Below are 15,458 nucleotides of genomic sequence, written 5' to 3' on the forward strand. Positions count from 1 at the left end.
TTGCTAAGTTGATTTGCATGCATTAAAAAGTTCATTATAAAATTTCCTATTAAAAGAAGCGTGTGAAACAAATCAGGAAAAAAAAAAGTCTACAAATTGGGAGAAAAAGTCAAACCAAAATAATCACCGAAAAAATGTTGCCCTCTGCACATCTCTTGAAATATGCTTTCTAGCCATCTCTTTCCTCTTTTGGGAAGCTTGCTTGATGCCCAATGTCATTCTCCCTGTCTCCTCAGCTCGAAACCTTGGGGTAATCTTTGACTCTTCTCTCTCCTTCTCTGCTCATATCCAGCAGATTGCCAAGACCTGTCATTTCTTTCTTTACAACATCCGTAAAATCCGCCCCTTTCTTTCCGAGCACTCTACCAAAACCCTCATCCACACCCTTGTCACTTCTCGTTTAGACTACTGCAATCGGCTTCTTGCTGACCTCCCACTTAGTCACCTCTCCCCTCTCCAGTCGGTTCAAAACTCTGCTGCCCGTCTCGTCTTCCGCCAGGGTCGCTTTACTCATACTACCCCTCTCCTCAAGACCCTTCGCTGGCTCCCTATCTGTTTTCACATCCTGTTCAAACTTCTTCTACTAACCTATAAATGTACTCACTCTGCTGCTCCCCAGTATCTCTCCACACTCGTCCTTCCCTACACCCCTTCCCGTGCACTCCGCTCCATGGATAAATCTTTCTTATCTGTTCCCTTCGCGCCTTCTGTCTCGCTGCACCCTACGCCTGGAATAAACTTCCTGAGCCCCTACGTCTTGCCCCATCCTTGGCCACCTTTAAATCTAGACTGAAAGCCCACCTCTTTAACATTGCTTTTGACTCGTAACCACTCGCCTCCCACCTACCTTCCTCTCCTCCTTCCTGTACACATTGATTTGATTTGCTTACTTTATTTATTTTTTGTCTATTAGATTGTAAGCTCTTTGAGCAGGGACTGTCTTTCTTCTATGTTTGTGCAGCGCTGCGTACGCCTTGTAGCGCTATAGAAATGCTAAATAGTAGTAGTAGTATACACCTGCTGCAGGTTGCTTGTATCCTGTGCATGGCAAGCTACTTTTACATCAATCACATTTGACTTTCTGGCCACACATGAAGGGAAGCAAATACATATTTATTACTGTTCTTGCACACAGGAGGAAACAGATGCACGTTTGTCAGAGCACTGATGACAATTAAGGGAAAACACCAAGACAAGCCTTCTGTGTAATACGTTTATTGTAGCAATGATTTATAAGATCACATTTCAATAACATTATCTTACTCTGTTTACAGAACTTCCTAAACTACTTCTTTCCTTTTTTTCTTTAAATTTGCACTGGATACTCATTTTATACAGATTTCTTACATTTGTTACATTTCTTTCATTTATAACCTTCTTCCTAAGTTACTACAAAAACAAACAAAAACAAAAAATCAATGGACAGAGGTTATTATGGAAATCTATTTTGCTTCATCAGTAGCCACATCCATGCTCTTTCCTGCTTGCTTTAACAAATATAGGGTCTCTTACCAAACCACATTAGCGATTCCTGCGTGCCAATGCCAACGAAGCCCATTCAAAGTGCCGGGTGCACCCAGGTGCCGGTAGTAGTTCTGACTCTGCCACGCGCTGTTTTCCCACGCTAGAAAATACATTTTCTATTTTCTAGCACAGTGGGCCAGGAGTAGGCATTCCCAGCAGTAATTGAGCATCGCGGGTACATTGCTGTGCGTTACCCGATTACCACAGGGTTAGCGTGAGCACTTACTGACTTCTAAATAAGTGGCGGTAAGGACTCAGGCAGTAAATGGCCGCACACTCATTTTTGGTATTAGCGCAGCTATTAACGCTAAAACAAACAAAAAAATGTTTCCTGCCATGGCAAAACGTGGCCTCGGCACATGGCATTTCCACATGCCAACATTACCGTGGGCAACGTTTTACCGCCACTTGGAAAAAAAGGGCCCCTGAATATTCTTTTTGGCCAAATGTGTTAGTCCTACTGCAAGCTAGATATCGGTCTACTTCCAAAACTATGACTATATTTCTCTGTTTCTTGACTGTGGAATATTAAATGAGGCAGCAAAACTGGAAGACTTGAATAATATGCTTTATTTTTTTTTTGTCAGATATCTCAGATTACATGAAAGATGATTTTTTTTTTTTTTTTTTAATAATCTGCAATTTTTGGAATCATTTACTTTATCTATGGTATCCCATGTATTCATTGGATTTGGGTCCCCCTTTAGTAGAATTGGAATTGTTTACAGAGCAGTTGCAGTTTGGGCAGTGGTGGTACGATGGAGTTCGATGATGAGAAGACCTTGACATGGAAATCGCAGATGCGGCTGCAATCATTGGCATTGAGAACCACGGATTACAGAATGGAAGTAAACTAGCCAGATGAGCCTGCATCACTGAAATATCAGGGAACATTGTCTGGAATGAAGGAAACCCCATCATATGCCCAAAAGGACTGTTTGGTACCGGAGGTATTACATGATAAAGAGAGGTAGCGGAGGTGGTTGTAGTGGAATCTATGTCATGGGTGTTAACTCGATTATGACAGGTATGTTGTGGTTGGTGGAAGGGTGCCAACTGACTTAGCTTAGCACTAGGTTCTGTGGCGCCATGTTCTGGTGGTTTCCCAGAAGTAGAAGGTTGAGCTGCGTACCCACTTCGGATACGGTTCGTTGCATTGGGTGGTCTCTGGCTGGTAATGGGATTTTCAGATGCAGAGTTTTGTGTAGCGTCCTCTGAAGCAGATGGAAAATGGTCGCTTTGTTGTGGGCTGGAATCGAGTCCCAAGACAGATTTTTGAGCTTCCGGATTTTCTGTACTTTTTGGACTGCTTTTTCCAAAATCTTGTTCCAATGAGCAAGTAAGTGGAACAGCATTTTTGATGCCAACTCTTCTCTTCATACGTCCTAGCAGATGGGGATAGTCTCTTCTAAAATTTGGGTTATGATAGAACTGTAACTAAAACAAAAACAAAGTACGTGAATATACAAATATAGAGAAATAAACATTAGGCAAATTGATTTGTTTTATTATGATAAATAGTTTGGTTTAGTAAATATTTTTTGACCCAGCAGTTTCCTCATGCTGCTTTGGGCTTCCAGTTCCATCACACTCTCATGGGTGTTTATTTCAGTTTTATGGGGATTTTTCCCTCCCCCCCCCCCCCCCCCCCAGTTAATATATAGCACACTGTATATTAACTGCCCTCTAGAATAATTGCTCCTATTGGGTAATCAGTGTGAACAAATGTACTCTGTAGCCAGGGCCGGTGGCAAGGGCATTAGGCACCCTAGGCAAACCTTCAATCTTACACCCCCCTCCATTTAACTTTTAGGCCCCTTGGCCCCCCCCCCCCCCCAACATGATCAACGCAACATTACCCTCCTAGGATAATCTGGGTAAACAGGCTCTTCAACAAATTTCTACCCTCTCTGCTGCTACAACAACTTCATGTCATGCCTTTCAATTTGTGGGGTTTGTCAGGACCTATTTTGTTTTTGACTCCAGCTGCTGTTTGCTGTTTGCTACCCTAGGCAGTCACCCAGTCCTGTCTAATGGTTGGGCCAACCCTGCCTGTAACTCTGTTTGCCAATCACAGTTTTTCATTTTCTGATGCAAAGATGGACTGATTGTACAAAGTGGACCTGGAGAAGATAATTCAGGCAAGTTATAAAAAATAAGTTTGTGGACTAATACTTGGAGATTCTGAATCTGTGATTAGAGTATTCCACAGCAGCTTTGCACATGATGGCCCTTTGGTCATGAAGTGAATGCACAGCATTCTGTTGGGAGGGGAATAATCATTGCTAAATTATTTAGCTCCTTTTTTCTTTTGGATCCTATTTATGGGATTCCTCCTCTCTCCCCTTTGGTTCCGTTACTTTCCTTCCTCTGTAAATTTATTGATAGCAGTGACAGTGCTCAATAGAAGACCTAGAACCTAATGGATGGCATGTATTCCTTCCCTCCAATGGATGTGAAAGCTGATCACCAGCCCCCTGCTTGCTCAGTAAGCCAGGTCGGGGAATCAAGTTTATGTCATTTACATAGCAGTATGCACAGCAGTGTCCATACAGTTATCAGGTTGGCCCCTTCCAATACAATTATCTAGATTAATAAGTATGTACCAGTAATCAGTCATTGTTACATGGCCTGTCAAATCAAGCTGGACCAGATAAGTTCTCAACATCTCATGTTGTGGCAAGGATATCTCAGTGCAGCAGACAAAAGCAAGACCCACAAAAAGTCTTCAAAACAAAGTATTTTAAAAGCGTGAAAATGCATGGCTCAATAGCTTAGCTAAAGAGCAAATTACTGTTGATTCTTTAGCTTGCTTTTCTCTGCATACTTTACCCAGCCTGAGTAGATTAATTTACACATTTTCATATCAGGTGCCCCATGAAGTTTTTCCTGAACAAGAGGACCCCATTCTGTTGCAGCTGCCTTTTATTTTGTTGAGAAATTTAATCAAAACAAACCTTGGAACTTGGATAGGTATGTAATTCGTCTGCAGTTTACTGTAACTGAATCACAGGGCTCATATTCCCCATTTTGCTCAAGGTAGGATATCAGTTTTGCTTTGTCTTAATTAGATCCATCATACCTCAAAATCTCAATAACTGGGAATCTCAGGAGCCTTATAAACACAGTCAGTACAATATCAACACAATTCATATACACACAGGACTTGCTGCTTGCCTACACATACGCTTTTCTGACTGTACAGCTCAGAATACTGAACTGTATGCTTTTACCTTGTTTAATGCTGTGACTGCTTTTTCTTCTGCTAGAAATTCAGCAAGAGAAGCAGATCTTTGAAAATCTTGTCGTATTTTACTAAAGCCGTAGAGATTGAGCTGGCGGATAAAACTCTTCATGCAGTCAGTCTCAAAAATTCTGAAAAGGCCTCTTCTTTCAAGCACCTCTCTCTTGAAAAGTTCTTCATCAATCACCACATAGTTCCCTTCATCATCCCACCAAATTGACTTAAACTGCTCACTTTCAACAATTTTCCACAGTTTTTTTGGAAAAGTGAGGGATAGAAAATCATTAACTTCTACAAATCCATCATCACAGAAAGTAAATCGTGGTCTCTTTACCAAGGGCCCATCGGTTAAAGCCTGAAAAGCAGTTTCTTCTATCACAGATCGCAAGTCAGAGTCACCGGCTGCTGTCTGATCACACATGGGAGACACAGAAGAAAGCAGTGAATTTATTGAGATCTCAGGGGAATCAACCATTTTCATATGATCAGAAACGCATGGAGTTTTTGCTATCAGAGACTCCATTTTAAAATCTCCCTCACACGGGGTATGCTCTTCAGCTGTGGCCATTATCATGAACCCGGAATGATCTCCATGCTGTTGAACCCTGTGAGCTGAGTGAAATGCTGATACCCTTACAGTGAACTTCAATAAAGAGTTCTAGAACATCATAATGCTCAGTGTTGCATGGCTGTGACATCACAATGAGACTTGGTTTCCCAGGAAATGACTTCCCCTTGTTGCAATAAATCACCATGTCATTTCCTGGGAAACCAAGTCCCATTGTGATGTCACAGCTATTTTGCACTGATTATAGTGATGATTACAACAAGGATGTTACTCTGGGAGAAACATTGTGTACTTTAGGTTTCGACTCTGCAAATATGACAAATACCGGCTCTGAACAGAGAAATATTTTTATTTCATTAAGCAGAAAATGTATTTATTCAACAAAACATGTATAGACAACCCATCTGACATTCTAGCAGTTTATCAGTTATATATATACACAATAAGTCCATGCATACCAATAAGATATTAACAAACCTCAAACAAAACTAACAGAAACATCAAGCACCTTACATATATGACAATGCAACAAATCTATGCACATAATAAATTGCAAAAACATATAAACCAGGTTGAATATAGGATCAGAATGGTTGAATAAAATAAAATATTTAGGTAGACAATGAGGGGCTCATTTTAGAAAGAAAAAAAAAACATCCAAAAGGTGTCATAAAGCAGCATGTGGACATTTTTCTTCACATTTTGTCTGCAGTGCATCCAAATCACAAGGTGGGCGTCAGTGGCATTTTGAAGGCGGGATTAGGGCGTGCCTAACACTTGGACTTGTTACAGCCATAATGGAACAAAACCAAAACATCTAGACTAGGACTGCCCACCAACCCAAACTTTTAATTGCACAACTGTAATTAAAAATTTTAATTATGTGATTCTACTGTAAAACAGTTGAAATAAATTTATCACATATACCTGGAGGCGTATTTTCAATGTAGTTTGTAAGTCTAAGTGCCCCATGGTTTTGTTTTTTTAAAAAATTGATCCTAAACATTCAACCAATAACTTTGATTCCATCTCCTCCCATCTCCCTCCCCTCCATCCATGATTACCATTTTTTTTCCATCTCTTTTTTTTTTTTATGGGCACCATCTCCCTTCTTTGATTTTTCCCATCCCCTATTTCTAGCATCTGTCTCTCTCTCCATGGCACCTCTTCTTTCTTCTGACACCCCTCCCCATCTCTCTAGCACCCCCTTACCCTGCATCTCTCACTCTTCTTTTTCTCCTGCAGTGCCCCCCCCCCCCCAATCATCTCTGGCTCTTCTCCTGTTTCTCCTGCTGTTGCCCCCTCCTTCCCAGCATCTCACTCTTCTTGTTTCTAATGCCGCTGCCACCCCTCCCACGGATGGCTTGCTCTTCACCTCCCATTGCCCCCTTCCTCCCCCGCATCTCGGGCTCTTCTCTTTCTGCTGCCACCCCCACCCCCCCCCCCCAGCGTGGTCCGTACCTTTCTCCTTTTTTTTCTGCTGGCAGTAGCAACTCTTCTTACCTTCCTGGCACCCCCCCCCCCCCTCCTCTGCAACTCCTTCTCCCTGCTCCTCACAACTGCTGCAGTGAAAGCATATCCAAGCCGAAGCTTCTCTGTAACAGGAAGTTCCACCATCTCAGACAGAATTTCCTGTTTCAGATAGAGGCTTGGAGCCGGGTGACACACAGTGGCCGTGAGAAGCAGGGAGAAGGAGCTGCAGAGGAAAGGAGCGTGCCAGAGAAGACATGCAGGTTGAGTAATGCAGGATGTTTACAGGTGAGGGAGAGATACATTTAACTCATGTTAACATGAGTTAAACATTTAACGCGTTTATCGTGCTATTAGTGTTAAATGCACAGCCCTAGACTAGACCCATTTTTCTAACAAATAAGACACAAAAAACTGCCCTAAATGACCAGATGATTACTGGAGGGAATCAGGAATGACCCCCACCCCCCTTATTCTTCCAGTGGTCAGACCCACTCCCACCCCTCAAAAATGTGAATAAAAATGGTACTCACCAGCCTCAGATGTTATAGCCAGGTCCATTAGAGAAGAATGTAGGTCCCTGGAGTAGTCTAGTGGTTGGTGAAGTGCACTGTAGACAGATGAATCCAGGCCCATTACCTCCCACCCCCACCTGTTAAACTTGTGGCAGAAACACACCAGAAACCCCCTTCACCCAAACGGCTATTGTAGTGCTGTACTGTTGGGAGTAGTGGGTTTTGGAGGGCTCAGCAGACAAGGGAGCAATGGTGAGTGAGATGTGTGCTGCAACCATTTATATGAAGTCCACAGCAGTGCCTCTTAGGGTGCCCCGTTGCTCTCTTGGGATGTCTGAGGGAACAGTCTAAAAATGCTGGGCCCTCCTACATCCCAATGGCTTGATTTTCTAAATTTTTCACTTGTACTTTTTTTTTTCTTAAATGGCCCAAAAAGATAAATGCATGGAGCACAAAAACTTGTTACAAACAGTATTTTCGGGGGGAAAAAAATTACATTTTGCGGTTTCAAAAATGGTCATGTTTTCTACTGAATTTTTTTTTTTTTTTAAATAAGAACACTTGCCAATTGATGGTTTTAAACAGCTAACATGAAAATTACCATTTTGGGGAAAAGGCAAGGGCTGCAGTTTTGCAGTTACATATGGTTACGACCTCTACATTCATCCCCTAATGTGGCAAATAATGCAGTGCAGTTAGCTACATCTTCAGAAGTGTAGCTAACTACAATTCTATAGTATCTGCTGTGAAATTTACCCACTTCCAAAGATGCTGGAAATGACCTCAGCAGTTACAGCAAAGATTCTGAGCTTAAAATGCCTTAATCTTTGCATTTTAATAGTTAAATGCAAAACCTTTACTGCATTTTAGTAACTAGGACCATTAATAGATCTTTTTGACAGAAAAGGGGGAAGTTATCAATGTTGGCCACTGTTAAGTCAGGTTAATTTACCACAAGATGGTTTTTTTTTTGTGTTACGTTTGTACCCCGCGCTTTCCCACTCATGGCAGGCTCAATGTGGCTGACATGGGGCAATGGAGGGTTAAGTGACTTGCCCAGAGTCACAAGGAGCTGCCTGTGCCTGAAGTGGGAATCGAACTCAGTTCCTCAGTTCCCCAGGACCAAAGTCCACCACCCTAACCACTAGGCCACTCCTCCACTCCCTGTGCTCAAATAACCCAGCTTGTGGTAAATTAACCCGACTTAATAGCCCATGTTGATAACTTCTCCCCAAAATAGCTGAAACAGAACAACTCACCGATGTTAATAGCAGAAACCAAAACCACATTTTATATTTTAGACAGTGAAGTGAGGGAGAAAATATTGAGTTCAGAAGTTTATGAAGTGTTTTTTATTATATGTTTTGTTATACTATGGGGTTCATTTTCAAAAGAGAAAAACGTCCAAAGAGTGTCAAAGCACCATTTGGATGGATTTTTTCTCAAAACATCCAAATATGTATTTTTGAAACCTGTTTCGCATATATAGCTATACATTTCATCTGCAGTGTGTCCAAATCACAAGGGGGTATGTCAGGGGCAATTCGAAGACGGGAGCAGGGTGGGCTTAGGGCGTGCCTAACACTTGAACATGTTACAGCCATAATGGAGCAAAAACAAAATGTCTAGGGTGAAATCGCCAACGTTTTGGTCTAGACAAGTTTTTCTAAAAATAAGACAGAAAAAGTGCACTAAATGAAGAGATGACCACTGGAGGGATTCAGGGATGACCTCCCCGCCTTACTCCCCCAGAGGTCACTAAACCCCCCGCCCACCCCCAAAAATGTGAATAAAAATGGTACTCACCGGCATCTCTGACAGCCTGAGATGTTATAGCCCGGTCCATTAGAGAAGCATTCAGGTCCATGGAGTAGACTAGTGGTCGGTGCAGTGCACTGCAGACAGGTGGACTCAGGCCCATACCTCCCTCTACCTGTGACACTTGTGCTGGAAACTGTGAGCCCTCCAAAACTCACCAGAAACCCACTGTACCCACACATAGGTGCCCCTTTCATCCATAAAGGTTATTGTAGTGATGTCCAATTGGGGGTAGTGTGTTTTGGAGGGCTCAGCAGACAGGATAAGGGAGCAACGGTGAGATGTGTACCCGAGAGCAATTATATGAAGTCCACAGCAGTGCCCTCTAGGGTGCCCCAATGCTCTCCTGGAATGTCTGGGGGACCAGTCTGCTAAAAATGCTGGCACCGCCTACATCCCAATGGATTGATTTTCTGTTTTTCACTTTTGCGTCCCCCCCCCCCCCCTGAAAATGGCCTGAAAAGATAAACGCATAGAGCACAAAACCTTGTTACAAAAGGTATTTTCAAAATAGTTTTTGCTTTTTCGAAAATGGTTACACTTGATATTCAGATTTCAGACATTTAGCGCAAAACATCCCCAGTCAGGCTTAGATATCATATCAAAAATGCCCTTCTGCATATACCTTTTTAAACTGTATTTGCTTATAGTAACATAGTAGATGACGGCAGAAAAAGACCTGCACGATCCATCCAGTCTGCCCAACAAGATAAACTCATATGTGCTACGTTTTGTGTATACCTTACCTTGATTTGTACCTGTCCTTTTCAGGGCACAGACCGTATAAGTCTGCCCAGCACTATCCCCGCCTCCCAACCACCAGTCCCGCCTCCCACCACCGGCTCTGGCACAGACTGTACAAGTCTGCCCAGCACTATCCCCACCTCCCAACCACCAGTCCCGCCTCCCACCACCGGCTCTGGCACAGACTGTAGAAGTCTGCCCAGCACCATCCCCGCCTCCCGCCACCGGCTCTGCCACCCAATCTTGGCTAAGCTCCTTAGGATCCATTCCTTCTGAACAGGATTCCTTTATGTTTATCCCACGCATGTTTGAATTCCGTTACCGTTTTCATTTCCACCACCTCCCGCGGGAGGGCATTCCAAGCATCCACTACTCTCTCCGTGAAAATATACTTCCTGCCATTTTTCTTGAGTCTGCCCCCCTTCAATCTCATTTCATGTCCTCTCGTTCTACCGCCTTCGCATCTTGGGAAAAGGTTCGTTTGCGGATTAATACCTTTCAAATATTTGAAAGTATATATATAAAAGTAGGACAAGAAATGCTGCAAACCTGTTTGCTTGTTAACAGCCCTTTGCCCTCTGGTTACAATTTATGTTGCTGTCATTTAAAATGTATTATATATTTTGTGTAATGAATGAATATTTGTGTTGGTGATCTTTTTTTTTTGGTCCATCAGGAGACTTTTTGGATAGGTAATGTATAAAATTTAAACTACAAATAAATACAGTTCTGAAATGGCATCTCTTTGATATTGGGTTTAATTTCATACAATTGCTGGAAGGGAAAAAGATTCCACAGGAAAATAGTTACATAAAATAAAATAAATTACATTACATTCTTAAATTTAGGACTGTAGGGCAAAAATTCTGTAACACATTTTACTTATAAACTTTTTCTGTGGAGTTGCTTTTATTTCCTGGTGTTGCAGAAATCTAATATTTTAGACAAAAGATGTACCATTTCAAAATTGGGCAAAACTTTTTTTTTTTATTTTTTTGCCTCACTTCTGCCCAAACCACAACCTGGCCCTTTAAATATTTAATCTAATAACACTATAGGATTACTAATCAGACGTCTAAAATCTCACTTCCAAGCTCACTACTGCAAACCATTTTATGGTATTTGCGTGCAAGAGAAGAATCTGATGCAGCTCACAACAGAGCCTCTACTACAGAAAAATTAGGTTCTTACCTGACAATTTTCTTTCCTTTAATCAAACCAGACCAGTCCAGACTAATGGGTTGTGTCCATCTACCAGCAGAAGGAGACAGAGAAAATAGTTCCAAGTAAACCGCCCCTTAAGGGTATCGTGCAGCCTGGAATGTTCAGTATTTCGAATAGCCAAGCAATGGTGCTCTGAAGTCTAGAAGAAAACATAGTTAATACCAAACAGGCAAACTCTTGGAGCCAATATGCAGATCACTGTTCCTGCTTGGCCAAAGGCAACTGCAGCCTCCCCTCACAGTAAAGTAAGCGGGAGGGAATGGTCCATACTGAGCTTGCTCAAGCACAGAGATCTACCCCTGAATCCGGGGAAAGAACTCTGTGATGCCAAGTAACAGGAGTCATACAGAGCTGGCACAACAAGTGGCAGGAGATTGAATAGAGAAGATGAAGTAGGCAGTGCTGTAGGACATCCCAGCGTACTAAAACATCATGGAACAACCAGGGATACCTAAAGGAAACACTCTGACAGACTTTAGACAGGGAATCCATCTGGCCTGGTCTGATTAAAGGAAAGAAAATTACCAGGTAAGAACATAATTTTTCCTTCCTTGTCATCTATACCAGACCAGTCCAGACTAATGGGATGTAGCAAAGCAGCTTCCCAAGGGGGGGGGGGGGGGGGGGGGAGAAAAGAAGAATGCAGAAGGTTGAAAAATCAACAAAGCTATACGCACAGCAAAAAACTGATCAGCAGAAAAGGATCTGAATATCCGAACCACCAGGCTACCAAAATGGAACAGAGTTAGACACTAGAAAAGGAACTGAAGCCATAGGACATAAAACAAATGTCCTGAGCAAACGAAAAATTACGTACCCCTATCCCGAGAGTAGTAAAAGAAGCAGCAAAAGATACTCACACCAAAGGACTCCCCTTGGAAGGAAGGCAGCAGTCAAATCAGAGCAACAAGGAGAAGAACTGTCTCTCCTAGAGCAGGATCCATTTCTACAAACCCTGGCAGGACAAAGACTTCCTCCCAAACCTGCCAGTCTGTCTCGAGTCCAAGATGGTCAGATGAAACGACCCTAACAAGTACTAGGAGTACGCAACCCCAAACAGTGCGCCACACTTCAAAGAAGAAAGGAAGCAAGGCCCAGGAACCACCCAGACCCACGCCTAGTGAGAGAATCAAACTCCACAGAGTCAAGAGAACGAACTAACTGGAGTGCTAGTCTCTCCAGGAGAACCATGAAGAAAAGGGCAGCATACCAGGCTACAACCGTAGAAAGAGTACTCCTCAACCAGCTCGCTCTGGACTTAGGGATGAAAGAACAAAGCGAGACAAAAAGAAAGAGTTGAGAGCCACACTGTGGAGAAAAGACCCCCAAGGTGCCAAGTAGCCACAAAAGGAGCAGAGACTAATTCAAACTCCAGGAATGGAGAAGCTTCTCGCCAGCCACCAAGAGGCTATGGCAAGAAAAGGTGCCACAGGAATGGTAGCTAACAGGAGACAAGACAGCCTTGTCTAGCAGACTAAACTAAAAAGCCACATGCTGAGAAGTTACTGTATCCAACCCGTAGAAAAAAGCTGGGGTTGACCGACAAGGTGAAACAGTGCCCAACAGGCAAAGGAGAAAATATGCTCCACAGTCAGAGACTGAACTGTGCTCAAGGGACAGAAAAGAAGCTGCGCTCATCAGGCAGAGTAGGATCCGTGCTCAACAAGAACAAATGGATTTGCACTCAAAGAACACAAACTAAGCCACGCACCACGGGCACAGAAAGAGCTGCACGCCTATGACAAAGATAGAAATGCACTGAACAAGCAGAGAGGAAGCTGAGAGTAACAGACAGAGGATGTTAGAGGTACCTGCAGAACTGAAGCTGCGGTAGCGATGGAACTGTGTATAAAACGCAGACAAGGAGCTGCTTTCCACACGCAAACAAGGAACTGTGCTCCGGATGCCAGCAAGAAACTGGGCTCCAGACGCAAGGAGCAGCGCTCCACACACCGACAAGGAGCCATGCTTCCTACGCAGACATGAAGCTGTGTAGCACCTGCAATCACAGAGCTGTGCTCCACTTCACCCAATTTGCAGAGAAGAGTTGTGCTAAACATACAGAGATGGAGCTACACTCAACAGGCGATGGAGCTGCGCTCTGCACGCAGACAGTGAGCTGCATTCCATACGCAAAGAGAGCGCTGCATGCCACGCAAAGAGAGAGCTGCATGCCACACACAGACAAGGAGCTGCGTTCCACAGGCAGACACAGAGCTGTGCCCTACACGTAGACACAGGACTGTGCCCCACGCTGAGACCTGCAGAGAAAGAAATACACTCAACATGTGACAATGGAGCTGCATTCAACATGCAGAGATGAAAGGTTGCAGAATAAGCAGCGAAAGAACTTCATTCAACATGACATGATAGAGCTGTCCTCAACATACAGCGATGGAGCTAAAGCCAACCTGGAACTGTGGAACTGCACTCAGCATGCAGCGATGGAGCAGTGTTCAACACGCAAAATGCATAGATGGAGTCCCGGGGAACAGCCACAGAAGAAGGTGCTGCCAGGAGGCCAACAGGAAAGGAGCACAACTTGTGGAAATGCAGACCTGGCACTGCACTCCCCTGGCTCAGAGGGACTAAAACTACAAGAAGAGAAAGCCCCGTGCCCCAAGAGACACTCTCGGCCCTCAAGTGGTCTCTGAGCCACTATGACCGTCCTCCTAGGCAACTGATACGGAGCAGCAGTCAACGTAGAGCAAGAACTCCCGCCAAGAGGGAGGTAAGCATCACGAAGCTGGAATCCTCAGACCATAGGGAGCAAAATGCAGCCGTAAGGCAGTGAGGAAGAAACAACTTTCGCCAGGCCAGGAACAAAGAGGAAGCTGGCCACTAACACCAAACCGAGGAAAAAACCAGTTAAGTGAGAGTCAAACTCCAGACCTACAACAGAGCCACTTCCCTACAGAAAAGTAGAGAAAAGCGCAGAGCTAAGAGGTGATAATCCAGATGCACATTAATAGATCTGCTCAGCAGGAAAGAACTGCGCCCCTTACAGAAAAAGGAAGGAGTGCCAAATGTGCCAGGAGAGGCGCCTGAAACTAGAAAAGGCAAAATCCACCTGTGCCAAGCTAAAACTCCCGCCTGAAAGCAAGGAAGAGCTGTGGCAAACTAGTCCTAAAAAGGCACATTCCCATAAAGAGACACTGAACTGAGTCCAAGCAAAAGACTGGCAAGAATGGCGTTCCCGAGGGTACTCCGAAGAGGGATTTGAGCTAGCAGTTGCACACCAAGGGCAACTCGGACCCCCACCAGAAGGAAAGTACCCTGCAGACAAACCAGAGCAGACAGGAGGGATCCATGGGGACGAGAGAACCAGAACCTCCCTAAGGAAGGGAGGAAAAACTGCTGCCAAAACAAGAATCAAATAGCAGGGGCGTCTCAAGCAAAATTCCAGAAGCAGCAGAGACTGGATGGTCTGAAAAAGAACTGACCAACAGCTGCGTAAGGCCGACAGGAATGAAAAACATAGCCCTGGACTAAAAAGACCGAGCCTGCAGCCAGAGCCAGTGAGAGACTTCACCCACTTTGGAAATGGCAGACTAAGACCTCCGAACCGCAAAGGTACAAGTTCCAGCAATGGGGCCGCCCTCTGAACCAGCCACTGTCTAGGACCGCGAAGAGGAGAAAAACAACCAAGTTTCGTGATCCAGACATAAGCCGGCTCCACAAAAAAAAAAAAATCAAAGCAACTGGTACCAGCTCAGAAGGGTCCAAGATCAGATCAGACACCGGCCAGCGAAATTCAAAGAAACTTTGCAAGTGGCTCCCTAGAATACATTGCCAAAGGCAGAAAATAAATCAGGTAACAGGCAAGAGAAAGAAGGAAAAACAATTTTTTTTTTTAAAACAACCTTCTTCACTAGTGACAGGAATTAAAAAAGGTTTACCTCAGAGGCAGAAAGGAGGGAAAAACAAAGATTCTCTCTTTTTTTTTTTTTTTTTAACAACCTTCTTCATTAGTGACAGAAATAAATAAAGGCTTACCTCAGAGGCAGAAATTTAGATAAACCTACCACCACAGAAGAGAAGAACCCCACAGGGGAGACAAGTTACTCCATGCCAACCATCACCCTGCTAGAAAGACAGCCAGGGGAGGTAGGGGAGGGGAAGGAACCAGGGTCACTGGATATCACCCTAGCTGGCAGATGAGGAACTCAGGACCACTGAGTATCATCTAAAACTAGCCCCAACACGGCTACCAGCATACCCCTGGCTCCACTGTCACCAGAAGAATCTGGGACAGGAGCTACCAGCCAGCAATCCAGAGCAGCTGGCATGATCCGTCCACCATCCGCTAGGAGACAGAGAAAATACTGAACATTCCAGGCTGCACGATACC

At 44.0% G+C, this 15,458-nt stretch overlaps 1 protein-coding gene across 1 annotated transcript; it reads right to left on the minus strand.

The window, feature by feature from the left end:
* Positions 1 to 2,096: 2,096 nt before the first annotated feature.
* LOC115474814 (heat shock transcription factor, Y-linked-like) lies at positions 2,097 to 5,994 on the minus strand. The gene is given in 3 exon segments (XM_030210481.1): positions 2,097 to 2,961; positions 4,758 to 5,399; positions 5,401 to 5,994. Coding segments are annotated over 3 exon segments (1,569 nt in total). The 5' UTR covers positions 5,551 to 5,994; the 3' UTR covers positions 2,097 to 2,184.
* Between the last annotated feature and the right edge of the window lie 9,464 nt (positions 5,995 to 15,458).

The sequence above is a fragment of the Microcaecilia unicolor genome, chromosome 7 (assembly GCF_901765095.1).
Source record: "Microcaecilia unicolor chromosome 7, aMicUni1.1, whole genome shotgun sequence".
In the NCBI taxonomy this organism is placed as follows: Eukaryota; Metazoa; Chordata; class Amphibia; order Gymnophiona; family Siphonopidae; genus Microcaecilia; species Microcaecilia unicolor.